Source organism: Asterias amurensis, chromosome 13, assembly GCF_032118995.1.
Source record: "Asterias amurensis chromosome 13, ASM3211899v1".
Taxonomy (NCBI): Eukaryota; Metazoa; Echinodermata; class Asteroidea; order Forcipulatida; family Asteriidae; genus Asterias; species Asterias amurensis.
Window position 1 is genome coordinate 3,709,959 of NC_092660.1, and position 27,186 is coordinate 3,737,144.

General features: G+C 38.3%; 1 protein-coding gene across 3 annotated transcripts in view; it reads right to left on the minus strand.

The window, feature by feature from the left end:
* The window catches only part of LOC139946490 (receptor-type tyrosine-protein phosphatase F-like), a 51,092-nt gene extending 24,597 nt beyond the window's left edge, over positions 1-26,495 (minus strand). Inside the window, exons 1-15 of one of the 3 annotated variants that reach the window (XM_071944164.1) lie at positions 26,382-26,495; positions 24,172-24,304; positions 22,507-22,791; positions 21,422-21,601; positions 15,572-15,682; positions 14,354-14,626; positions 12,995-13,279; positions 11,803-12,102; positions 10,696-10,977; positions 9,781-10,083; positions 7,321-7,517; positions 6,717-6,734; positions 2,639-2,756; positions 1,942-2,130; positions 945-1,037 (exon numbers count right to left, since the gene is read on the minus strand). In XM_071944164.1, coding sequence (XP_071800265.1) covers positions 945-1,037; positions 1,942-2,130; positions 2,639-2,756; positions 6,717-6,734; positions 7,321-7,517; positions 9,781-10,083; positions 10,696-10,977; positions 11,803-12,102; positions 12,995-13,279; positions 14,354-14,626; positions 15,572-15,682; positions 21,422-21,601; positions 22,507-22,791; positions 24,172-24,265 — 2,728 coding nt within the window. In that variant the 5' untranslated portion in view covers positions 24,266-24,304; positions 26,382-26,495. Of the gene's footprint in view, positions 1-944; positions 1,038-1,941; positions 2,131-2,638; positions 2,757-6,716; positions 6,735-7,320; positions 7,518-9,780; positions 10,084-10,695; positions 10,978-11,802; positions 12,103-12,994; positions 13,280-14,353; positions 14,627-15,571; positions 15,683-21,421; positions 21,602-22,506; positions 22,792-24,171; positions 24,305-26,294 lie in introns of all 3 variants that reach the window. The other 2 variants (XM_071944163.1, XM_071944165.1) reach the window with 2 other exon arrangements.
* Positions 26,496-27,186: the final 691 nt, after the last annotated feature.

Sequence of the window (27,186 nt, forward strand, 5' to 3'; positions counted from 1 at the left end):
CTCCCTCTAAAGTAACGTGGTCTTTTATTCCTATCCGAAAGCGCACAAATTCGTCCAACGAGGGTGTTTTTTTCTGTCATCATTTTCTCGCAACTTCGATGACCAATTGAGCCCAAATTTTCACAGGCTTGTTATTTAATGCTTATGATGGGATAAACCAAGTGAGAACACTGGTCTTTGACAATTACCAATAGTGTACAGTGCCTTCAACTCTCTCCTGAGGAACGATTACAACAAATAAGTTCATTTCATAACACTCTCTTGTTCATTTTCATACATGTTAAACGTTGATTGCATGCAAGGACAAGAGATTAAAGAAGTGCAAGTTTGTGTTTTAAAAAACTTTTTTTAGAAAACTTTTTTTAATCATGTATATTTCAATTATTTATTACTCTCTTTGTATATGTTATAATATCAATGCAAAACTGCAGTGTTCTGCTTTAAAATGATAACACATTTGCAATGATTACATGTTGCTGAATTTGTCAAATGTGATATCACAAGCACTTCTCAAGATATTGCTCAGACAACATTTCCTTTGTTTTTAGTTGCCTATAGTCCAAAAAGGACAGACCTTTGAGGGGGGACTAATCCACATGAAAACATTTGAGTTCTACCAAGTTATAACTTGCACGCATGCAACACGCACAAACCTCAACACCAAAACACCATAACACCATGCATGCACACACCAGACGCCCACACACACAACAAGTGTGTAAACACCTGCAATCAGGGACCCTCCTTTGTTTAACTCTTTGTGATAGCAACTGGAAACCACAATGATTTCCTTTGTGATAGCAACCGTGGACCTATTGTCCCCTTTGTTATAGGTCCCCGGTTTGAATTTGGATACCTTCCAACCCACACACACAAGCACACGCACACGCAGACATGTCGGAAACAGTTTTATGCCACCAAGGGGTAAAATAATGTTTACTTACTTCCCTCTAGGGTAGTGACAGTAAAATCTATCGACGGTCCATAACCTTCACTGTTTGCAGCAGCAAGGGTGAACAAGTACCTCTGACCTTTACCTGAAATTAGAAACACCTCAAAGAGTTTAGAAACACCTCAAAGAGTTTATGCACTCCGACTGTGGGGTACATGTACATTAACATGTGGCATTAAGGTGGCACGGTTGGCTTGTGCGTAAAGCGCTCGCCTCTCACCAAGGTGACCCCAGTTCGATTCCCGGCCGTGGCCATATGTGAGTTGAGTTGTGCGTTGGTTCTCTGCTGTGCCACGATGGTTTTCCAGACTATCAGGTTTTCCACCCTCAGGAACAAAACAAACACTTTAGATCTTGGCTGTGCTCCATGGTCATAATGGGTTGATGTGGCTGGCAGCTTGCATGCCTGCTTCTCGAACACGATGTAGCCGCATCTTTCGCAATTTAACTCTAGCTGCGAGTAAGGACAATTAGCCCCCCAAATTATATTATTATTATTATATAAAGACCAGCTCTGTGAACTAGCCAATAAATGACTTCTAAACACCCCTCCCCCCAACCAATGGCGCTATCGCAGTGACCTTTGACAGGGGTGCATGAATGCATTGAGTGCAACCGAGCTTCCGTCTGTGTACACAATGCACGACGTACACGTGTCGCTGCAGGTAGATCGGGGACCAGATCTGGTTTTTTACTGGGACTGCTTTTACCCTGATCGCGTTCGCATTGGACTTTACGGTTTGGTTAAACTAACCTGGTCAATTTAACCAGGCACCTATGGCTCAGTTAAACTACCCATCCGGGTCGGGTAAGTTACCTGGGAGGAAAATTTCCTGGGCGGTTCGCATTGGACTTAAAATGGGTAAGTTACCCATTGGCTCGGTTAGTTTACCCAAATCAAGTCCGATGCAAACAGGGCTTAAGATCCCAAAAACAGACAGCACACTACTGTATATCAATCCAAATACTTGTAGTATGTTGGTACTTACTTAAAGTGAAATGTCTTGACTCTGTGGAAGGTGGTCGGATCTCTATGTAGAGTGTCTTACTGGTGCTAGTGCTGTAACTCAATTTATACATCTTCAAGTCTCCATGGGTGCTATCTGGAGCTTCCCAGTGACCGTAGTATTCACCACTCTCCAGCATCTCGACAGCAAATGCTTTTGGACGACCAGGAACTAGATGTAAAAAAAAGAAAATCACCAGTAAATACAAACACATGTTGCGCTTAATATAAGAGTAACACCTTAAAAGTTAAAGGCAGTGGACACTATTGGTAATTACTCAAAAAACTATTGGCAAAAAACCTTTCTTGGTGACTAGTAATTTGTAGTGCTTGATGGTATAAAACATTGTGAGAAACGGCTCCCTCTGAAGTGACGTAGTTTTTGAGAAAGAAGTAATTTTTACACAAATTCGATTTCGAGACCTCAGATTTAGAACTTGAGGTCTCGAAATCAACCATCTTAACGCACACAACTTCGTGTGACAAGGGTTATTTTTCTATCATTATTATCTCCCAACTTCGATGACCGATTGAGCTCAAATTTACACAGGTTTGTTATTTTATGCATATATGTTGAAATACACCAACTGTGAAGGCTAGTCTTTGACAATTACCAATAGTGTCCACTGCATTTAAAACATTTATTATTTGTTTCTACTCTCATACCAAAAGAAACTCACCTTGTCCAGGCGTTTGAACCACCTTGGGTCTGCTTCTTTCACCATCTCCCCTAATGGTGTAAGCAGCTATTTCAATTGAGTAATACGTCTTGGGAAAAAGATTTCTCAACAGCACTTCCTAAAAAAATAATTGAAAATTGACGTGGAAATATTAAACAGAGACCATTAATTAGCTTTTCAAACTATAATCTACATGACGATCAAGTTTATTTGAGGTTGAAGCTCATCTATTATCAATGTTTGTATATTCAAAACAGGTAATACATGTATAATGACGACAACAGAGAGATTTCGCAAACATGCGAATACAGGGACAGATACGGATACGGATAGGACAACTGTATTCCCTCACGCAACAGCTTGTTGAATATTGTTTCGCAAAATATAGGTATGGGGCACTTGACATGCTCGAGGGCGCTCGCATTCGCCATGAGCATTTTTCAGACAAGCATGACCGATAGAGACCACGTGTTTTATACACTGCATTTTCTCATCGATTGCTTGCAAGCACGATAACAATGAAAGCAATTCCATGGAAAATGTTTTCGATCTGGGACAAAAAGACATTGTGAGGTTGTTTAGACACAGTCTGAACTCATTGTTTAACCCAATCAAGTTCAACTTAAGTTAGATTCTTAAGTTAGACCGAATCAGGTTTAACAGAAAAGTGAGACATAAAGTACTGAAAGGTTTAAACACTGAGTGTGGACATAATAAAAAGGGGACCCCATCTGGTTAAACTGGCATCAGATGACTGCTAATCTGGTTGCTAGTGCTTCTACACACAATCAACACAAGATTGACATTAGAGAAGCATGCAGCTTACGCTGGGGTTCATTTTCGCCTTGATCACCTGTACAATTTAGGTGTGTTTGCATCAAAATCTCTCAGAATACGATCGTGTATAGTTTAACGCTACATTCTTAGTCTTGTCAGATCAGGTAGGTGGTTAGATGGTTCAAGCTTGAAAATCAAGACGCCAACATATTGAGGAAATTCCCAGAATTTTAAAGACCATGAAAAAAAGCATCAATGTCCCAACATGTCTGTAATCTCCCATTTTTTTTGCCATTAAAACATGTAGCTCATAACAAATTATCCTATTTGTCAATAATATCCATGTCCTACGCATCAACACAATGGAAAATTTGTTATTGGTTGCCTGGCAGAAATATCTTGACACCTGTGCTCTATATACATGTGGGCAATTCCAAGCAAACATGGACAGGACACCAAAAAAAACAATTTATTTTTAGTTGTTGACAAGGAATGAACCCAATTTTTCCAAATAAGAACTCAGCTTGGGCTCCATGTAGGCGTGGCTACATTGTCCGTAATGCGTCTGACCATGGTTTTGCCATGTACACCTTTAAGTTCAAGTTGCTGACCATTTATAAGTATCCTGTTGGATACTCATGTATAAGAGTTGTGTGTTACATATAGTAACACTTTTGCAAACTTTTTGATATAGGAAATTTTTGAATCGTGACAAGTGTGTTTTTTACCATGTCCTTTTTGTGTAATGCGACTGACCGCTTTTTACAACGTTACAACATCCAGAGTACAAAGCCCACAACATTTCTAATATCATTACTTCAAAGCCTTGGGTGTCAAGTACAAATCAGTCTATAAACTTAGTGGAAAGAATATCTCACATAGAACTTCTAGCACCAAGATCGAGAAATGACACTGAAAAGTGTAATGCGACTGACCGTGGAATTGCCCATGTACATACATGTATGCAGTCAGTACATGACCACATTGATCCACAATAACATTGATTGTGACGAAAATAAATGTTTAAAGCCATTATACACTTTCGGGACAGAAAAAAATAAAGAAAAAAGTTCACAGATTTACAAATAACTTACAGGGTTTACAGAAGGTAATGGTGAAAGAATTCTCTTGAAATATTATTCCATGAAATGCTTTACTTTTTGAGAAACAATTGTCAATTCTCGATGTCGAGAATTACGGATTTATTTTAAACACATGTCATGACATGGCGAAACATGCGGAAACAGGAGTGGGTTTTCCCATTATTTTCTCCCGACTCCAATGACCGATCAAGCCTAAATGAAATAAACACTGTTCAGTTGTTTATGAGTCAGAATTGTTTTAAAGAATAAAAGTTGACTAATGAAATTGGCATCCAGTGGCATTACTACAGCTTACGGCGTCATATGCCAGTGAAGATCTAAATGTTTGTGAATTTCTTTCTTTTAACAAGTTTTTTACAAGACAGGATTTGGAAATCAGTTTAAAAAAATGAAAAAGTTTTAGTCGTTAAGCATGTTACCCCCCCCCCCCCCACACACACACAAGTTCATAAAGACCCCAAGAGGGCAAGTATCAATAACTATATTTTTGGTCCATCTTACTCCTGAAACTTGTTCAAATTGTTTGTCCTTATATTACTTATATGAATTGTACTCCTTAGAAATACTAAGTTTTGTGTTTTGGACTGAAGAGACTTGATTCACTAGTAAAGCAGTAACAATGGATTTTGAATTGTTTTAAAGAGTCAGTTAGCAAGAGGGTTAGTTAAAGGAACACGTTGCCTTGGATCGGACGAGTTGGTCTATAAAAAGCATTTGTAACCGTCTGTTATAAAATGCATATGGTTAGAAAGATGTTTAAAAAGTAGAATACAATGATCCACAAAACATTGCCTCAAAATTGCGTGGTTTTCCTTTTCCTTTAATAACTAACACTGTCGGCCATTTAAGGGAGTCAAAAAGTTGACTCCCAAAATGGCTGACCGTGTTAGTCGACGAGGTAAAAGGAAAACCGTGCAATTTCGAGGCATGGTTGTGTGGATCATTGTATTCTACTTTTACAACATCTTTCCACCCATATGCATCTCATAACAAATGGTTACAAATGCTTTTCAAAGACCAACTCGACCGATCCAAGGCAACGTGTTCCTCTAATCCTCTAGTCGATTATTGAGCCCACTATTTGACCATCCAACACCATCAAGAGATGCACTGATCATGCATAGTTAGGTTCAATTTGATCCAAGGGTAAAGCTTACATTTGTGTACAAAGTTATGTGAGAAATGGATTTTGAATTATATAGGATTTGAGGCATTGCATGGTGAGGTATCAATGTATATTTGGTTTGCGGTAACACCATGTGTGTATCTACTTGCCAGGTAGAGTTGTTCTTAGGGAACTGTCTTGCTTTATTCTACTGCCACAGAGTAGATAATCAGGGGTTCGGGAGACTTCTCAGCTCTGAAAAGAACTGTCCTGCTTTTAACTATTATCAGGGCAGATGGTATAGAAAGTAGACTGGACTACTACTTTAGCTTATAGGATCGTAAGTAACTGTACTGCCGCGGGGTCAGTTCTGAAATTGGTCTCAACGTTTCGACTAGCTTGCTCTAGTCATCGTCAGGAGACTGATTTTGAATTGTTTTAAAGAGTCAGTCAGCAAGAGGGTTAGTTAACGAGTGAAAGCAGCTCATCATGTGTGGTATCATATGGTTCTAATTAGAAACTGGGGACTTGTGAATCGGATAAAATAATTTGAACAATTTGATTGATTTAGTAATCCATACTTCTAGAAACCTTGATGAAACTTACTGCAAAATAAACACTAAAAAAAAAACCTGAGAATATACGGTTGAACTAGCTGAAGGAATTTCTGCTTATTTGCGTTGTTTTTGTTATCATGTAAAACAACGCTCCACTATTTGTAGGTACATTTAGGAGAAAAGCATTCCATAAAGTCACACTCAAAACAAAATAAATAAATAATAATAATAATAAGACTTGTAATGCGCACATATATCCACCCAGCTGGGTGTTCAAAACTTATCAAATAAATTTGGTTGACAATCTCACCTTTAAATTTCCTCCTTCAAAAACAATAAAGGGTACTTGTACACAAGAGGGGAACCCAGACGGTTTCTTACTAGGCGGGGAAAAACACCTATACCTACCAACACACAACTTAAGGACAAGCTGGGACCAATGAATGGGAGATTTAGGTATTCCAATGGGGGTATTTGTGTACCCCAAAGAAGGCCTATAACATGTATGGAACTATGACGTGTGAATTGTGAAATACCTTTTCATCTTGGCTTTCCTACAGTAGAAAAGTCGGGGAAAGAGAGAAGGACGGCAAATTAGTAACCAGGCATATTGATAACATGACAATGTCACTTTATTGACTTGTTTTTGTTCAATATAGAAACAAGTTTTGCATTTCCAAAACTTTTCCCACAGTTAAGTTTTCTCATAATATATTCTTTTCCCATTCATAAACCCCTTTCTAGTCTGTCATGTTAATCAATATTGTACCATACTTATTAGGATTTATTAGGTTTTGTACAGTTAGTTTTTAAACGTGTCTGCTTTAAAACCAAATAAAATATTAACCAGACCAGGGGTCGATTTCACAAAGAGTTAGGACTAGTCCTAGGAGATATACAAACTGCATGGATAGTCCTAAGTTAGGACGAGTAACCGGTCCTAACTCAAAATAAGACTGGTCCTAACTCTTTGTGAAATCCACCCTAGTACAATTTCATTAAAGCGAAAAATTTAATTAGTTGCACATTACCATTTATTTGGTTTAGGACATTAATATAGATAACAATAACATTGGTGTGACAAATTTTAAAGAATGTACAGTATTTTCTGGTTCAGATGAAGAAAAAAAGAACTCTTACCCTGATATCAGCCGTTGACACCCATTGAACCTGTATCGGTCCCAGCGGATCTTCATCAACAGTAACAACTTGATAGTGAACTTGGTATCCACGGATCTCGCCATGTTGCCGGTCTATTGATGGGGGATTCCATTTGACAGAAATTGTGGTCGAGTTCAAAGCTTCAACTATAACCTTGCGTGGTGGCCCATCGGGAACTGTGATCAGGAAAAACAGATATGAAATTTACCAATAGCACATATAATCTGTTAAGGTTATGGTAATAGAGGGGTTTCGCAGAGTCACCAATACTCTTACGTGTATGGATACGTCATAATATGTCATCACTTTTTAAGGTCCACGTGACGTATACATGTAAATGTTGTACACAAGTTAGAATAGTAGCTCAAAACGGGAATCTGTCGCAATACACAAAGTAAACAACGAGTATATTTTGTTCATGTTTTTGTAGCGAATTGTTATTTTTTAATGTACTAGTTTATACCATGTCTATTAAAGGTATCATACATGGATGTAGTTGGACATTTGTTAACCACCATGCTTCAGAAAAAGAGAATTGGCGATTGTCCATGGGTGCAGCCATTTGGTTAATAGTTCCCTCTTGACCCTCAAGTTGAGGGTATTCGTTAGAATTTTACGAAACAAAACTACACAGCTCACTTGACGCGAATGCGTACGGTTCGATATCTGTATACGTTCGTATCCGTGACTCTGCGAAATCTCTCTTATAGATTATTGTGTACTACATGGTTGAAAAGAGAAACAAAGGTCTATCTTTTTACAAAAATACCAACCTCAATCATGTTGAAATGCAAGTAAGAGTATATTTAAAGGCAGTGGACACTATTGGTAATTACTCAAAATAATTAGTAGCATATAACCTTACTTGGTAATGAGTAATGGGGAGAGGTTGGTAGTAGAAAACATTGTGAGAAACGGCTCCCTCTGAAGTGGAGTAGTTTTTTCGAGAAAGAAGTAATTTTCCACGTATTTGATTTCGAGACCTCAAGTTTAGAATTTGAGGTCTCGAAATCAACCATCTGAAAGCACACAACTCCGTGTGACAAGGGTGTTTTTTCTTTCAGTATTATCTCGCAACTTCAACGACCAATTGAGCTCAAATTTTCACAGGTTTGTTATTTTATGCATATGTTGAGATACACCAAGTGAGAAGACTGGTCTTTGACAATTACCAATAGTGTCCAATGTCTTTAATGTATATGATAGAGTAACTGTAGGCAATTTCCGTAAACAGAATAAATTTTGAATGAAAAACTACGGAAGTTCTTCAAAAAGTACCCATGCACATAGTCCGGACCTGGGGCTCTCCAATTCGGCACTTTCTTTACCTGTCTCTTAACCTTATCCACATCAATCAGATTGCGTTCCTTGAGTCTGAACCTTTTATTAAGCCATTATTATTATTGTTATTATTATAATTGTTATTATTATAATCATTATTTCATCTTATCACAGCATGCAAAACAAAGATCATATTTTCATTTGTGCCGGTATCTTCTCGAGTCACGCTTAGTCCCATTATTATTATTATTATTATGTTATTATTATTATTATATTATCATTATTATTATTACTATTACTGTTATTATTCCATCTTATCACAGCATGCAAAAGAAAGATCACATTTTCATTTGTGCCAGGAACTTCTCGAGTCGGTCTATGTCCCGTAGCCTTAAATCTCGAGGGTCTTTCTTAGGATCCTCGCTATTCCCAACAGCGCCGCCTTCTGCAACAGGTCTATTCTCACATTTGTCCCTATTTCGTCAAGTTATTATTGTTATTATTTTTAGAAAACACCAACAAGTTACTGAACCCTGGCTCGTACTTCCTGTATATCAATACTAATTTTGATGTCACAAATTCACAACAAATAACTTGCATCAGTTGAAATGTGCCAAACATTCGCTGCGAAGAAAGCCATGTGACGTGGAAATGCGCTTAACATTTGCAGGAAGTATGAACCAGGCTTAAAGCCATTATACACTTTCGGAACAGAAAAAAAAAAAAAAAAAGTTCACAGATTTACAAATAACTTACAGGGTTTACAGAAGGTAATGGTGAAAGACTTCTCTTGAAATATTATCCCATGAAATGCTTTACTTTTTGAGAAAACATTAAAACAATTATAAATTCTCGGTAGCGAGAATTACGGGTCATGACACGGCGAAATGTGCAGAAACAGGAGTGGGTTTTCCAGTTATTTTCTCCCGACTCCAATGACTCAAATTTTCACAGGCTTGTTATTTTATATACAAGTTGTGATACAAGAAGTGTGGGCCTTTTTACCGAAAGTGTCCAATGGCTTACAGAATTATCAACTGGCAGAAAGGTCATGGTGATGATAATATTGATGGCTAACCATGCATAAGCAGTAGCTATTGGCCAATATAAAGCAGACTGGCATGGCTTCCAATTGAACTACAACAAAACAGTACATACCATCCTCATCGGTTTGCACACGTATTGGCATGGATGCAGGACCATCCCCAACAACTGTAGTTGCCAACACAGTAATCTCATAACGTGTCCACTTGTCAAGGTTGGTAAGGGTACATGATCTGTCACTAGGACCAACCTCCTGCATCAGTTGCGTCTGTGTATCACCAGGAAGCTTCAAATAGTTCACTTTATAACTTGTGATATCACCATTTTGGCGCGCCTCGGGAGGTGCTTCCCATTCAATACGAAGGCTTGTAGAACTCAAGGTGGTTGCTCGGACATCTTGTGGAGGAGCACCAGGGACTGATTGGAGGAATAGGTAAGTAACAACACAGGAATAACACAATCAAGGTCAAAACAAAAATGGAGAGTACAACAAGATTGTGTTTATATTAATTTCACTAGCCATGACTGCAACAGCTATTTACAACCATACCCACAGTGCACATTTAAAGGAACACATTGCCTTGGATCGGTCGAGTTGGTCTTTGAAAAGCGTTTGTAACCGTTTGCTATAAGATGCATATGGTTAGACACATGATTTTAAAGTAGAATACAATGATCCACACAAATTTGCCTCGAAACTGCATGGTTTTCCTTTTACTTTGCGAACTAACACGGTCGGCCATTTATGGGAGTCAACAAATTTGACCGACCGTATTGGTGGACGAGGTAAAAGGAAAACCAAGCAATTTCGAGTGATACTTGTGTGGATCATTATATTCTACTTTTAAAATATCTTTCTAATCATATGCATTATACATCAAACGGTTACAAACACTTTTCAAAGACCAACGCGACCAATCCAAGGCAACGTGTTCCTTTAATACAAGTGTAAAGATACACTACAGTTTCACAATATAGTTGTTAATCTGTTAACTGTTAATTAATAAACCAACATTTAACAATACATACCAGCTTGCTGTGTTCGTACAGATATGATAGGTGTGCTCGCCCCTTGACCTGCCCTTGACCTTGCAGCTATGCGGACATTATACACAGTATTTGGTTTGAGATCTTCCAGCATATAAGTTTCAGTTATAGGTATACTCCTGTGTTGCTCCCGCTCAGACTTTGAGTCGTTGTAGTACAGCTCATAATAAGTAATTGTAGCCTCTGTCTCGTGTTGGCGCCAGTTTAAACGGATTTGGGTGGCTGAGATAGCCTCACCTGAAAACACTTCTGGCTGGCTCGGAACTGATGAAGAAAGCATATTTTAAAAAAAGCTTCAAGGCACTGGTAATTACTCAAAATAATTATTAGCATAAAACCTTACTTGGTATCGAGTAACGGAGAGCTGTTGGCAGTACGAAACATTGTGAGAAACGGCTCCCTCTGAAGTAACATAGTTTTTGAGAAAGAAGTCATTTCTCACTAAAAATATTTGAATTTGATTTCAAGACCTCTTGAATCTTGGAGTAGTCTTGTAGGTTGAGGGTAGACTGGAGGGACTGCCTTAGGGTTGCAGTGTCCGAGTCAAATTCAGCTAGTATGAGCTCTGGTGGCAGAGATGCGTTCTTGGAGAAGTGCTAGTTTCTGGTGTCGGACGTACAAACATTCCGACACCAGAGTTTTGTACAACGAAGAGAAATTTTTCGTTAAATAAATACTTCCATGTATAGATAAAGGGTATCAATTGTGCTTTGTACTGGAAATTTGAAAATTGTCTACCCATGGTAACATTAAACACACTAGACTTACACCTTAAATTTCAAAATTAATCTTCTCGTGAACAATCAGAATGGACAAACTGTGCCCAGCATTTATAGTTGGTTTCGTTTAGCTTCCCTGGGTCTACCCCGCATTGCTCACTCGAGTGAGCCCCTGACGAACGATCACACTCCCCCTTTCATGGTGCAGCATGCAACTCAGGTCACCCCCAAGTGACCCACTCCACAAGAAGGGCACTGGGGGCTGACCCGGGTGAGCCCCGTCAAAGCTGTTCGAACGTACCGGGGCAGACCGGGGTGTCCCAGGGAAGCTAAACGAACGCACCCTATAAATATTATTTTAAGACCATACCTCCTTGCTGAGTTTTAACTTGAACGGGTGCTGAAGCTGGCCCCTCACCAACAGATGTGTAGGCTGAAATGCGCACTGAATAGATCTGCATGGTGTTTAGGTCGCTTATAAGTATCAGCCTCTGGGTGTTGTCCTCTGTTCGGCTGTACCAGGAACTCAGATCTTGATTTGGTGTGTTACTGTAGTAGATGTTATAACCTCTGATCACCCCGTTGGGTCTTTCTGGAGGTTCCCACTGTACCACTATGGTACTTGAGCTTAAGGGACTTGCACGAACTTCTTTGGGCGCTGTTGAGGGAGCTGTGTTATGAGAAAGTCATCAAATTAATTACAATTTTTTACTACACAGTCAACTACTTCTACAAAAAGTGTCGTGGCCGAGCGGTTAAGAGCTCCGAATTCAAACTCTGGTGTTTCTGATCAGCAGAGTGTGGGTTCGAATCCCCAGCCGTGACACTTGTGTCCTTAAGCGAAATACTTAACCATTGCTTTGTCCTTCGAATGGGACGTAAAGCCGTTGTAACGCATGTAAAAGAACCCAGTGCACTTATCGAAAAGAGAAGGGGTTCGCCCCGGTGTTCCTGGCTGTGGCTGCTGTATGCGCCGTAGCACCTTGTAAAAAGGTGCTAAATAATTGGGTCTCAGAATTCATCACTGCAATAACCTATCTTTCTGAAAGTTTGTATAATACTCAGCGACTTGAGTATCTTGTTTGGTAGATACGTGCGCTATATAAGACTTCGATATTATTATTATTATTATTATTATTATTATTATTATTATTATTATTATTAGTTATATCTTTCTCTTTAAATCAAATGTCTAAAAGCTGATGAGAAAATATTGGTTTACGTGTATACCATAATCTTTCGCTTATATTATAGGTCAAAGCTTACATGTATCTGTTAAGTTTGGCCCTTTTACGAACTCCTACGGCTTATGCGCCGGGCGGCATAACACCGACATATTAATACTGAAGGTAAAAATCCCATAACTGTTTTTAAGAAAGATCAATTATACCTGTACCATAAGGCTGAACACCCAAACTAACTATTATACTAATTTCATATAGATTCTCAGGCTAAACGATTCTAAACAAAGTATTACTCACGTTATAACTGTGGAAGTATCTTCCATATTTATATATTTCTAAGCTTTTCTTATCAAGAATTAATATTAAATATAGTTTTACCCAATTCTGCTGTTGTAACCATCAATGCGTTGCTTGGATTTCCTCGTCCTATTGTGTTCACTGCTGAAACCTTAACGTCATACTGTGTGAACGGCATTAGATCCAGTATGGTGTAAGTTGTCGTTGTTACTCCTGCTATTTCCACAAAGTCCCCCGTGCTTGAACTCGGTTTGTACATCAAGAAATAGGACTTGATTGGATCTGTAGTTCCAGCTGTCCATTGGACAGTTATTGTATTAGCTGTTACTTGCTGTAACACTGGAGTAGGTGGAGGATCTGGTCGGGCTAAGGAAGCAAAGTCAAAATCACACCTTAGCACATATTTGTTATTATGGAATCCCTCCCTAGATACAGTGATGACCTGCAAATTTTCAAGCCACTAATTGAGAGAATGTATCAAAGATGTCTTGATGTGAGACAATTAAGTCGCAATTAAAGATCATCAGTGATTGAAAGAAATTGATTCGCTGAATGTCTGTTTCAATCATAACTCGCTCTCTACGCTACGTTACTTCCTTCTAAGCAAACACTCTCAAACGTGCGGTCACATTTAAAGATAAGATCAAATTTCAGAAATTATCAACCAGAAAGCAGACCTTCATTTTGATTAATTTGAGGAAAGCTGTAAAACGCTCCTCTTAAACCAACAAAGTGATTTAAATGGGTCCTTGAATGGGTCACAAAAAGTCTAATTTATACTCCTTAGTGAAATACTTTCTTTCCTCATTTGGAAATAGCGTACTTCTGGGTATTAACTCCCAGAGTTAATGTGTGTACAGACGTGTTCTGATTTACACACATGCGCATATACGCATGCTTTTTGCAGACTGTTGATATACGACTTGTGCGCTGTGTTGTCGCTGCATGCCGACTCCCAATATTCAAGCGTCTTTTTTACGCAACAATCGCAGGTTTTGGAGGGGGCGGGGGAATGACCAAAAAACTTGGGCAATATTATAAATACCAAGTTTTAACACCCTTTACGAAATCTTGATGAGATGTTTCAGTGAGAAGAAGACACACAATAACAATGGGTTTTGGGATGTTCAGCATTTAAAAAAAATTTTTTTTGGGGGGGGGGGTTAAAATTATAGAAACTAGACATTGTGCAAAAAATGCCAAGCTGTTTCGCCAATAACATTTTCAAATTACTCATAGAAAGTCTTATAGTCAAGCGAATAATACTATAAATAATGCCTTGTGAGAACAAACTCAACTTGTGTTCCTTTAAGGTAATATGACCTGACAAATGTTGACATCGTGATAATGTCATGATGACTGTAAGGAAAACAAGAGCTGTTACAGCAAGGGTGGTTTGGGCAGATGGCCGAAACCCCAATTTGAACTAATGATACTTACTTCTTACTGTTACTGTTACTGTCACTTCAATTTCTCCTTGGCTACTCATAGCATAACAGGTGAAATCCGCCGTTTGTTGAACATTCTTTAGAACAAGGACACTGTGCCCAGCAGGAAGCTCCTCATCTGGTCCACTTAGATCCTCATCACCTTTTGTCCACTTGATGACTGGCATCGGGGAACCGTTAGCAACGCATGTCAAGTTCACATTCCCTCCAGGCACAACTTCTTGACTTACAGGCCAGATGGTAAAGCGTGGTGGAACCTTCCTTTCTATAATACACAAAGAATATAACATTTTAAAGATGCCATGTCAGATTTTTGGCCTAAAACATTAAAAAATAGATTTTTGGGAGTGAATGGTATTTCAAAGAGTATCACCCGCTCCAACGAAAAAAAGTTTAACTTTTACTTTTAATGGTCAGGAATCATGACAAAAATATAAAACATTTCTTATAAAGCACATATTGGTCACGTGATATATTATCGGGATCCCGACAAAAACTTATTTTGAGCACTTTATTTCACTGCTACTAATAATTGGCGGACTTTTTCGAGCAATGGCTCAAATGAAAGCTTGTAACTTTCTCGACCCCCATCAAAATACCTATTGAATTTTAAATCAAAATTTTGGGTCAAATCGGCCCAAAATCTGACATAGCATCTTGAATAGAAACTAACTGTATATTTCAAAGACTGAGTTTTGTTCAACCTCAATACCTACTATGCAGGTATAAAGGGTGAATAAAACTAAATCTTTGTTATTGAAATATTTCACTATAACATGGGTTTTTTTTGTGTTGTTCTTTTTCTTTCCATTCCTCATATTTCTTCTTGTTCTTCTTTCAACTTGTATGATTTGTCTTTCTTCTTCTTAGTTACAATTCTGTTAAACTCTTTCAATAAAATCAAGAGTTTGAACAATAATAATGCAACAGTGAAATATGTTGCATGATTATAATATTCTGCAGGTTTTAAATAGACTTTGGAGTAAAAATGACAGATATTGTAAATATTCAAACAGTAATACACATATGTACATGTAAATAAGGTGGCATTTGCTTGCAAGAAACCAGCTTTTGCTTTTTCTTAAAACTTACGCTCTTGCTTGCTAGCAACTGCTTATTTTTATCTTTGCAAAAGCCTAGAAAAAGCAATTGCTGCTTTTTATGAATTCGGCCTATTACCCTCTAACATATAAAAGAGCAGGATCATTACCTCTAACATATAAAAGAGCTGGAGCCGAGAAGCTGGTACCAGCTGAGTTCCTGGCAGCACACTGGTACTTTCCTTGGTCAGAAAACTCAGACATCGATATTGACAATCCAGCTAGTTTAAAAGAGAAAATAATATGAATGATTATCATGAACAGTAACAAGTTGAGATGATGAACAAATAACTTCGCTTTCTTTTTGAAGAATATTGAATATATATTGTAGATTTAAAGAATCTTTCAATGCAAGAGAGATGACATTCTGCAAAATATTGTTCCAAAATTTCTAATGGTTGTTTTGTTTTGTTTCTGCCATATCAAACAGAAGAAGAAACTAACCATGGCTTATGTATGGGAAAAGAACAGCTGAAAGATGTCAAATTAAGTTTGCAATATCACTTATCAGACATTAGTTTGCAATGTCAGGCCCAAAACGTGACTTACAAAATCCAGCAATTTAAAATGGACTGTGCGAGCCTCGTGCTTACGTGAATTTTTAGGATCAAGGTACCCAAATAGTTTAATTTGTATTATGAAATTTATGTAATGGTCACATAAAATCCAACAAGATTGGCATAATGGGGTTAACAAAGTAAGCATCATCATCCTAAGTTTTGGGTTGTTTGTGTATTTTAACAAATAGTACCATAAACAAACTTCAACATTTTTATTTTCACAAAATTTTGTATCAATAGAATCTTTAACAAGATTTCATGTCACAGCTAAATATAGTCTAAATTGGAGTTGTATTGTCGCTTTTATTACAGGCAAAACTTGCGCAATCTATGCATCTCAGCTTGATAACATTAAAGGAACACGTTGCCTTGGATCGGTCGAGTTGGTCTTTGAAAAGCGTTTGTAACCGTTTATTATAAAATGTACATGGGTAGAAAGATGTTGTAAAAGTAGAATACAATGATCCACACAGACATGCCTCGAAATTGCACGGTTTCCCTTTTACCTCGTCGACTAACACAGTCGGCCATATATGGGAGTCAAATTTTTGCCTCCCATAAATGGCCGATTGGTTAGTTCGCACAGTAAAAGGAAAACCGCGCAATTTGGAGGCAAATTTGTGTGGATCATTGTATTCTACTTTTCAAACATCGTTCCAACCATATGCATTTTATTAAAAAAACGGTTACAAATGCTTTTTACAGACCAACTCGTCCAATCAAAGGCAACGTGTTCCTTTAATTTCCTTGATCCATCTGTTGGTGTGACTATACTTGTTTGCCTGGTTACATGTTAAGTACCTTATAACTTCTAAGCAACCCTAGATGAGAACAAAAGTATCAGTTTACAAGTATTATATATAGAATAAATACAACAGGCAGGGAAGTTTATATATACACAAACAAGCTTCCCCAAGTACTCTCATGCTAATTACAGACACATTGCAAAATGCAATCTTCAATTTGTTGATGCCTTTTAAAATTAACGAAGTCTGAACATGACCTTTCTGGTATCCATGTCCATAATACATTTGACCTCACATGCTAATTATTTCAGTTTACAAGCTGTTTATTCATTTGTTCATAGATGCACACATCTGTATCAAACACATTATTATACTTTCTACAAATTAAACATGTACATGTACACATGCTTTTTCAACAACAAAAAACTATTGTATGAATAGCCTTAGTCAAAGATGCAATTCTCAAACAAAAATGGAAAAACTTAACAACAAATGCTGTATTCCGGATTTTGGGCAACAAGTCGCGAATTAGGGCAAGGCCACTGTGCCACAGACGTCACCACAAGAGGGTGAGTGATCGTTCAATTAGCTCTTGTCAGAGGCTCATCTAAGTGAGCAGCGCGGGGTCGACACGGGGAAGCAATACGATCCACATGCCTCAAAAGACATGCAGTTGTGTAGTAAAACTTTTGGCACCAAAAAGGCACAGGATAGGAGTAGTAAAAACCCTCCAGAAAAAAAACCTGTTTTATTATTTGTTGTAGACCATTGTGATAATGATTAACAAACTTTTCACATGATGTGTAAAATAGCTCGGGAAAAACCACCAAAGCAGAAAAAAGTATGGGGGGGGGGGGGGGTTGGCACCTAGGGAGTGACCATTGGTTGGTAGGAGGGGGAGCCAGATGTCACTTATGTGGAAGCTGATGTCTTGAGAGACGGTGTTGTGCTTGTGGATCTCGTTAGACTCTCTGATGCGTCTTGGGTGCCATGCCTGGGTAGGAGCGATGATTCCTGCTGCTTTCTAGTCAATTTGGTGGTCTGTAATGTGGGAGTGTTTGATGATGGCTGATTGCTCAAGTATCTTGTTCAGGGACACAAGTGTCTTGACCGGGATTCGAACCCACACTCTGCTGAACAGAAGCACCAGAGCTTGAGTTCAGTGCTCTTATCTGCTCGGCCACGAGCCAATTGATGATACCCAAGCCTACATTCGTATGGACTGTGAAGGGGGTAACCCTGTTTCAGCCCTAGGAGTAGGGGGCAACGGCCTCTGGAAAAAAAATAATTGTAGCCCACACCCTGAAGTGGCCTTCAGGCCTTGTGTGTCAGGCGACTTGCATAAAAAAAAATATAAAAAAATAATAAAAAACCCATCATAAACACATTGGGGGGATTCAAACCCAAATCCTTCCACATTCTACAAGAAATGTCTCAACTTCCAATCAATGTTGCTGGTAAATGAACAGCCAATTTGAATTGATTAATTTACTAGTGGGTACCACAAACAATTACCGTAAGCTAATGTTGCACTCCATGGCAAGATGATTTGGTTTTCCCCTAAACCCTTACATGTAATGTACAAAATTGAGTTTGACAAAAATGTTTGTGTGCGAATCTGTCTACATCTTCTTGAAGTACATGTTTAACTCTTGAACATCAGAAGGGTAGATTTTAAAACTTACAATGAACACAAACTAGCTGTGTCCTCAAGGGTTGCATGCCAGAACACAATGTTTTTTGGGTTTGGCAATTGTCAGCCACTACAATTCTGCTTCTGAAATCATTCTGCTTAGTGGTTAAAAAGTTTAATATCAATAATTTATACAACTGAATACAGACATTGCAATACCAAATTAAACAAAAAAGAAAGCACAATGCAAAACCATGCATTAACAGAAAACTGTAGGCCTCACCATACACGTGGGCGACATGAAAACCAGCCATGATTGACGCATTGGAGTTAACATCAACATTGACACTAGACACATTAAGGGTTGGACGACTAGATATAACAACAGGGGCAGGATAAGGGGTAGGATTAGAGTTAGAAGACACTAGGGTTGAGGAGGCTGATGGTACATCTCTTGTCCCACCACCACTGGAATGCCTTTGGGTGAAGAATTTTTCCTCGGATACAGTTAAGGTGGGAAACAACGAAGGACTTTTAGTTTGAGTATTGAGCGACAATGAAGCAGTTTGGTTTGGGCAGCTGCCTGGAGAGAACCAATGGAAAGCAGGAATAAGAGGGGAAAAACACAATCGCCATTGTGAGTTAAATATTTGACAAGTACAAATAGATACACAACATGAAAGGAATGACTTGAAATGATGTTTCATTTGGCAAAAAGCAATGATTTTGCTGTCATAGTAAATATGAGACACAGCATACTGTCACATGTCATTTTTAAAATAAAACATAAAGGTTAAAAATGTTACCATTTATAAACGTTAACATGTTGTATACAAATAATTGAGTGCAATGGTGAGAGTATTTTCATGAGTTTTATGATGGAATGTTTCATTCAATAAAGCCAGTGGGTTATCAGTTATTTTTGTAAACATATTATGTTTTCTGAAACGGTTAGTTGCACATGTTACCACTGATTTCACCAATTTCATTAGCAAAATTCCACTTGAAAACATTTTATAACACAATCGTAAAGTTTCATCACAGCATTTTGACGTTGTGCAATCACCTCGCAAAATACACACTAAAAAATGTCACAAAACAAAATCAAGAATAAACTGAACATATACAGTAATTTGCCAATAATGCCTGAACCCTGTGTGTAATACTGTATATACACAGATCATAGAGTAATTTGCTCAATTTTACAATCGGTCATGAATTACTTGAGCATTAGTGATTAATAAAATTAGTAGAACAATCCCATTAGAGTCAGGAAAAGCCCCTAGTATACAGCCCCTGGGCCTAGATCCTTTTTTTCGCTAAATTTAGCCCTGGTACGTTGAATGTCCACCCCTGCACTTCGCTGAATTGCTATTTCAGACGATCTTATCCCCTTATTTCTGCCCTTACTAGTACTTTTTTTTTAATCAACAACCTTTTTTTTTTACAGCATATATGTGGTGTGATTTTTTTAAAATTATATATAAGGAGCTAAGCAAGCTGACTGCGCCGTGCTATTTGGTTTACAGCTTTTGTGACAATCGTTGCGAGTCCGTCCATGTGTTAGTACACCTCTGCTGTTGTGTTGCTTGTACTTTACAGACTCGGCTCGTGTCAGGGGTTTTTTCTGGATTTTTGGAGGGCATTGTGGCAATTAGTAGGAGCAACGACGATCAAGGTCAACCTGCAAAAACGGCAGGCAAAGTCTATTTTCGTTTAAAAAAATCCCGTTTGTTTTTGAGGGCATCGCAGTTTCCGTGTTTCACGACGAGGGCCTTAATCCCACTGCTGCCGTATAGGACACAATTTGTTTACAAACGATGCAGCCGGCTTTAGCCTACCCGCGATGTCGATCCTCCTCATGTAGTCTGATAAAAAATAATCCCCACTGTCTTTCAATCTAATCCACCCACAGCCAATTAAACCTATATTTCTTTACCCCTCGATCAATTTGTTTGCATTGGTTTTCAAATTAGCTTCTCCTTCAACATCAGTAATGACTCAATGGTAACGTCAAAAACTCAGTCTGTAAGTCTCAACATGGAGGTAGACCTCAAAGGTCTCATGATGTCAGTGGTAACGCCAATCGTCGGCAAAATTCTCAGAGCGATTTTATGTACGGTCCAAAGATCAGGTATGGATGTAATGTGTAAGTTTGTGAAAGAACACACTAAGCTTGGGCGATATCGATTTATTTTATTCACGATATATCGCCGACAATATATCGCGATATTCGATATAATCGCGATTAATGAAATTTGACATCATCAGTCTTAACACTCCAAGTGAAAGTTGTAGAAGAGACAGTCCTAGTATAAGAGAGGTGTTCTAATGACCTATTCTTCTGGTTTTACTCCAAACCTATGGGGTATCAGCTAGCAAATACATCGCGATATTTAATCGATATCGCGATATATCGATATTTCGATTAAAACCAAATCCATCCGATGTCGAAATCGTGTCCAAATTAATATCGCGATATTCGATAATATCGTGATATCGCCCAAGCTTAGAACACACCACCAACTAAGAGTCTGCAAGTGCAAGCCTGCAAGTGTTGGCCTAATTACAGGTGCATACATGTACCAACTATGTACATGAATGGTTGCAAATGGGTTATCAACTGATTCAACTCACTAACATTTTTACCAGGAGTCAAATTAGGATTGTGCGATTTGATATGGAAAATAATATCTCATCTATTCTAATGCTTGATTTAGAACAACTACTGTTCAGTATGACTTTAGCATGAGCTTACTGTAATTGCAAAAGGAAAAACTGTAATTGACTGAGCGCCTAACAGCGGCCACTCAAATCAGCTCTGTGTTTGTTTGCTAATTTCTTAGTATATTGCTCAATTTGTGTTCTTATTCTTATACAATTGGATTTGTTACTACACCTGGAATCTACAGGACTTTTTCTGTGTATCCTGGAGTCATCTGAATTAAAACTGCGCCTTGAACACCCAGCAGGGTGGATACGTGCGCATTACAAGTCTTATTATTACTATTATTAACTTACATGATGTTAACTTGATTCTCTCTGTGCTAAGGTCCACAGGGATATAATCTTTGAACCACAAAAGCTCAGGGTCTGGATTGCCCGATGCCTCACAATTGAGAACTGCAGAATATCCTTTCTCAACCACATCCAGATCAGGGCCTCTTGTTATGACTGGGAAACCGGCAGGAATGCTGGTAGCTAGTGACAAAAATGAAAACAAAACATTATGTACACAATCTACATTATTTCATAAACAAAACCAATCAATGATTGCCAAACATTGGTAAAGCGCATGGGATTTGTTTGCGGCAACACACACAACAACTGTGTTTATGATTCTTAAAGGATTTGGGTACCTTTTCAAAATGTCCATAAATTTACATTAAACTTACAGGGTTTGAAGATAATGATAGTGGAAAGCTTCCCTTCAAATATTACTTACCGAGGTGCTGTAGTTTTTGAGAAATGAGTAAAACAATGTCATGAAAATACGTTTGTAAATGATTAAAATAATTTTCGTCTCATTATTTTCATGACATTGTTTTACTCATTTCACAAAAACTACAGCACCTCAGCAAGTAATATTTTCAGGGAAGCTTTTTACTATCATTATCTTTTAACTGTGTAAGTTTAGTGTAAATCTGTGGACATTGTGTTTGTTGTCCTACAAAAGATACATAGACCCTTTAATTCCATCATGTGGAAATAAGCCAATTGTTCAGTTTGCCCACAATCACTGATAGACCGAGTATTTATTTGTCAATTTTGACAAGACCTTGTTTGAATCTGAATACTACAGGCACTGGCTCCCACCAAACAAAAACAACAACTTGCGGAACGGCAACAAAATGTGCCCCCAAAACATAGGACTGGTCGATACAAAAATAGTTGCATCCCATCCCTTGTCCAAGCACTCAACAATACATTGTAGCTCTTGCATCAGGATGGTAAGCTACACTGTGAATGTGCGTCACGAAAAATGTTTTGGTTTCAAAAATAAATTAAAAATAAATAACAGAAGAACACAAAAGAAGATTTTCTCCCAACTTAAACAAAGAAAAAACAATCATGATTATTTTGTATGTGTAACACTGTACATTTACCTTTGTAAACTGTCAGTCGAGCGGTACTCCTAGCAATGCCTGCTATGTTAGATGCAATACAGTGAAACTCCGCATCGTCACGTACATCTTTTAGTGGTTCTATCCTCAAAACTGACCCAGAGGGCATCTCAAGAATTTCTGTTCTTATGTTTGTTGCCTCGCGAGATCCTTTTTCCCATCGAAACAATGGTGCAGGGTCTCCTGAAGCTTGACAGACAAACTGAATAGCACCTCCAGCGATACCAAACTCAGATTGGATCTCCTTTGTGATGACTGGTGGTTGAACTGCAAAAACATACAAGACAAGAATAATATTTCAAAGGGTGGCTGCAGTGTTCTTTTGTATTCGTGTAGGCCTAAACGATTAAACATGACTTTTTAAACCTGAAATATTTTTATATATTTTTTACAAGGGTTTACAAGATGCTACGGCGCATTAAGCAGCCACAACCAGGAACATCGGGGCGAACCCCTTCTCTGTTTGATAAGTGCACTAGGTTCTTTTACATGCGTTACAAAACACATGGGACCATCGGCTTTACGTCCCATCCGAAGGACGAAGCAATGGTAAAGTGTCTTGCTTAAGGACACAAGTGTCACGGCTAGTTTAATTTCCTGCAGCACCCCTTTAAGCAAACTCCAATTGTCTACATACTACGGTGAATTCTGCAGCCAATTTCACAAAGTAGTGAGTAACTTGGATGAGGATGTATCATGCAATGTCATTTAAGTGTTGCACCACTTGCTTTTAAGTTCAATTTCACAAAACTTGTCTCAGCTGCAAACTTTTTAATGACGAATCAAAAAGTTAACACTGTAGAAAATCCTATGAAAATAACAGAGTGGCCATAAATCCTGATCTTTTAGCCTCAACACAACTACAGCGAGAAGTGTTAAATAAGATTGCTCAACTTGGACAAGACTGTGTTTAATGTGACATGAAAATTCTACAGCATTTATAAGTAGCGAGATGCCAAGCTTCAAGGGGCACCCACTAGGTGTGCACAATTCTCGCATCTTAAATTTAGCGAGAGGTAAAGTGGGGGCGAGGTTGGTACTTGGAGGGACAGCCATGACAGAGGTAATAATCATTTTGTAGAATTGGCATGGAAACGGTAGTTAAAATTGCCTGCACTCCTCGCCCTTCTATCTGTCTTTCCTTCTCCAACTACGAAACATAGTTTTGAGTGTTTATTGCCGGAATTGAGTTTTAATAGTGGAAAGGATGAACCTGGCAACAAAACATGCTTGGCAGGATGAAGGTTTCTTGATAATTCTTAAAATTCTGTATTTTTGTTCCTGGAGTTCCTTTTTTTAATTGTTTATTTCTTTGTTCCTCTTTCTCTTTGTTTCTTAACTTTTTTTCAAATATCAGCATTTTGCCGTTTTTTTTTCCTTTTCCCAAATTGTAATTTAGTTGCAATTTTTTAGTGTTTTCATATTAAGTATTGTTCTTTGTTTTGTTATTGTAAGAGTGGGGTCTCGACTGAACAAGCTAATGCTTCTAGGAGACCTCCATCCTCACACAAAATTCCATTGTACTTAATGTTTCCTTAATCATTATAATATAATGTAAATTATATCACTTTTATTTGTGTGTGGTAAAAATTAAAGAAATGAATGAATGAATGAAATCAGATATTGCTCATTGAACAACTTTCTCACCTGCAAGAATGCCTTCTAGAGTCCAAACAATGGTGACTAACACATACAGGTAGGTCCTTCGGTGGGTAAGGGATTGACAGTGACGCCCACCCATCCTGCCAATGACGCCTGTACACAAGTGAATACTGTTTATCTGTATGAAAGAAAGAATTATAAATACAAATTACAAAAACTTCACATCACTTTCCTAAAACGAAGTCATAGTTCTCTCAAAATTAGTTCGAGTTCAAGGTCTTTGTGAACATCCATTCCATTGAAGACCTGTAGGCTTTGATTTGCGAAAGGGCACCAAGGCAATGACCAGGGCCCAATTTCATGGCTCTGCTTAGTGTGAGCACAGAATCGGCGCTTACGGAAGCAGGGAATTCTGTGCTTACGGCAAGCGTATTTCACGGGTTAGCAGCGAATTTTGGCTTCTGCGCGTGCGTACTTCACATTACTAGGTATTCTACGCTTACAAGGCTAGCGCAGAAATTTGGCGCTTGCACGTAAGCGAGGAATCGTGCTCGTAAGCGCAGAATTCGATGGTAAGCAGAGCCATGAAATTGGGCCCTGGGGGCATGGAGGCAATCTCCTCAGTCAAGTATCCGTGCTGTTGTTGAAATGTCTATTGTTGAATGAACAAAGTAAATGGAAGTACAAAAAGAGCATGCCCTAATAAATTTAAGATCTGATCCTAAACCATAGAGCTATATATTGACTAGAGCGCTAACTTGCTCTGTGTTTTGAAGCCATCCTCAGCGCAGACATGTTTGATGTGTTGCATCGATTTTTTTTTACGTTCAGCGTAAGTTTAGTTTGAAATTGAAGACAGTTTAACATTAACAAAATAAATGACAATTCACGAAAATGTTTGCAATTATTATATCAGTTTAAAAACAAATAGGCCTAAACACTCCTACACAAGAAAAGTTAAGTAATTTTTTTAAGAAGACAATTTATAGACAATCATTTTACAAACGAATATTCTTTGAGAACAAATGTACATTAATTTCTCAAAATTTAAACAATAACTTCTTCAATCTAAAAACCAGGAAAAAAAGTTAATCAACCATCCTAATTTCTATCACCCCCAATAAACTAAAGTGAAGTAGGGGGTGACACCCAAGGGGAACACCCAAGTGTTCTGCAACCTATGAAAAGTCGTGGCGCATGCCACGCTTTATAATCGTAGCCAAGCTTTAAAATTAAAATAATGTCACCCAGTTAACATTTTTTACTCTGTATTGAAAATTGGATAATCTTCCAATCGTCGCCACCAATTTATCCGCCTCAGGTGCAAAAAAAAAAAAAAACAGGCCGGAAGTTGGTGGCGAGGTCATAAAATTGTTCCTGAAAATTTACAACAGAAATAAGTTTAGAAATAAGAATTACATCTTTTGTTGTTTTCGTTTTATACAATTTGCGTGCTAGAGGGAAAAAAAACGCGGGAGATCCAAATTTTGGTCTACTCTCCCTGCGGGCGATTGGAAAAAAAAGTTAAGCATATTATTTTTCATTCCATTGTAGAAGCTCATTATCTCACTTTATCTCAAAAGAAAGAGCACCCTCCAGTATTCTTGAAAATATACGGCTTGTGGCAGTCGACAAAATGAACGTTCAGAAATTAAGACTCGTCAATATATCTGGTCCCGAAAACGCAATTAAATTAGGCCCTAAGTAAACTTAACTTTTCATAATTTCACTGATACAGCTTTTTCCAAGATATTTTGTTTTCTATGTATGGATTTATTATGCCTAACCTTTATTCTTCTGGAAAACTGAATCCTTGCTTGATTTAGACAACACAGCTACTTTTCACACACAAACAGATACGTTTTACAAAACTGCCATTTTGACAGACTCGCTAACTTTTGTTTATCATGTACGTAAAAAGAGATGTAGGCATGGGGGTGTTGGAACATAGCCTAGGGTTTTTGAAACATAGGAGTTGTCGGAACAAACAAAGGGGTGTCGGAACATAGGGGTATCAGAACATACATAGGGGTGTTTATATTCTTTCTCCATGAAATATAAACCTTCCTTAAATTAAATTAAACCATTAAACCAACTGACCAACTGACCAAAGTCAGCTAGGCATCGTCATCATCATCATATCTATCTTTGTTTAAATTCATACTTACGAAAGTGTTCAGTTATCGAAGTGTTATGTATATTTCCGAATGACTCCCCACATTATACCACACTTAGAGTTGAAGTGAGCAACTTACGATGACATGGAAAAATCAGTGACAGTTCTCTTCGTATTTTCCGTGTTTTGAGCTGTTGTAAAGATGGCCGCCGCACCTAGTTAGTATTGTATTGTAGTCTACTCTGCATGCATTATATTACACGCTGCATACAAATACACACGGACTGCGGTTTACGTTTGAGTACATTGTTTAGTCATACATTGCAGATTGACGAACTCGTACTCAGGGGCCCTAGTTCAACGACTACCCACAGTAAAACCAGCACAAGGCCGCGCGGAATGGTCGGGCGATACTGTTTCTAGACTTGATTCAAGTCCCATAAGGTTTATCGCGAATAGCAAAATATCAAGAGAGGGCGCTGTTGAACCACACAAAGCAGAGCCGTAATATACGGCTCTGACACAAAGGTATAGGCGTTGCGTGCGCGAGTCGGTAGAAACTGCATAGAAACCGCCCCATATCCCTTCACACAATGCATTGCGTTTCTGAATCGCGATAAACCTTATTCTTGTGTCAGAAGTCCCTATTTCATAAAACAATACGTCACCAGTAGTGTGCGCGCTCGCCGTCAAAATGTGGTCCCACAAAACAGTAGCCACGGCATTAGGACTACTTGAGTCAAGTCTATATTATAGTTTATAGAAGTAGTCGGGCAATGGAAATCAGAAACCTTGACGCGCGATCATAAAAAGATACAAAGTTTTTAGGCCTCAGCGCGCGATTTTCGGGATTGCGCGTCGAGGGTAGCCACTGTGTATGATGATCGACCCCACTCCGCTCATCAGCGCCTTCACCTAGCACCTTCACCCCAGAGCTACTGCTG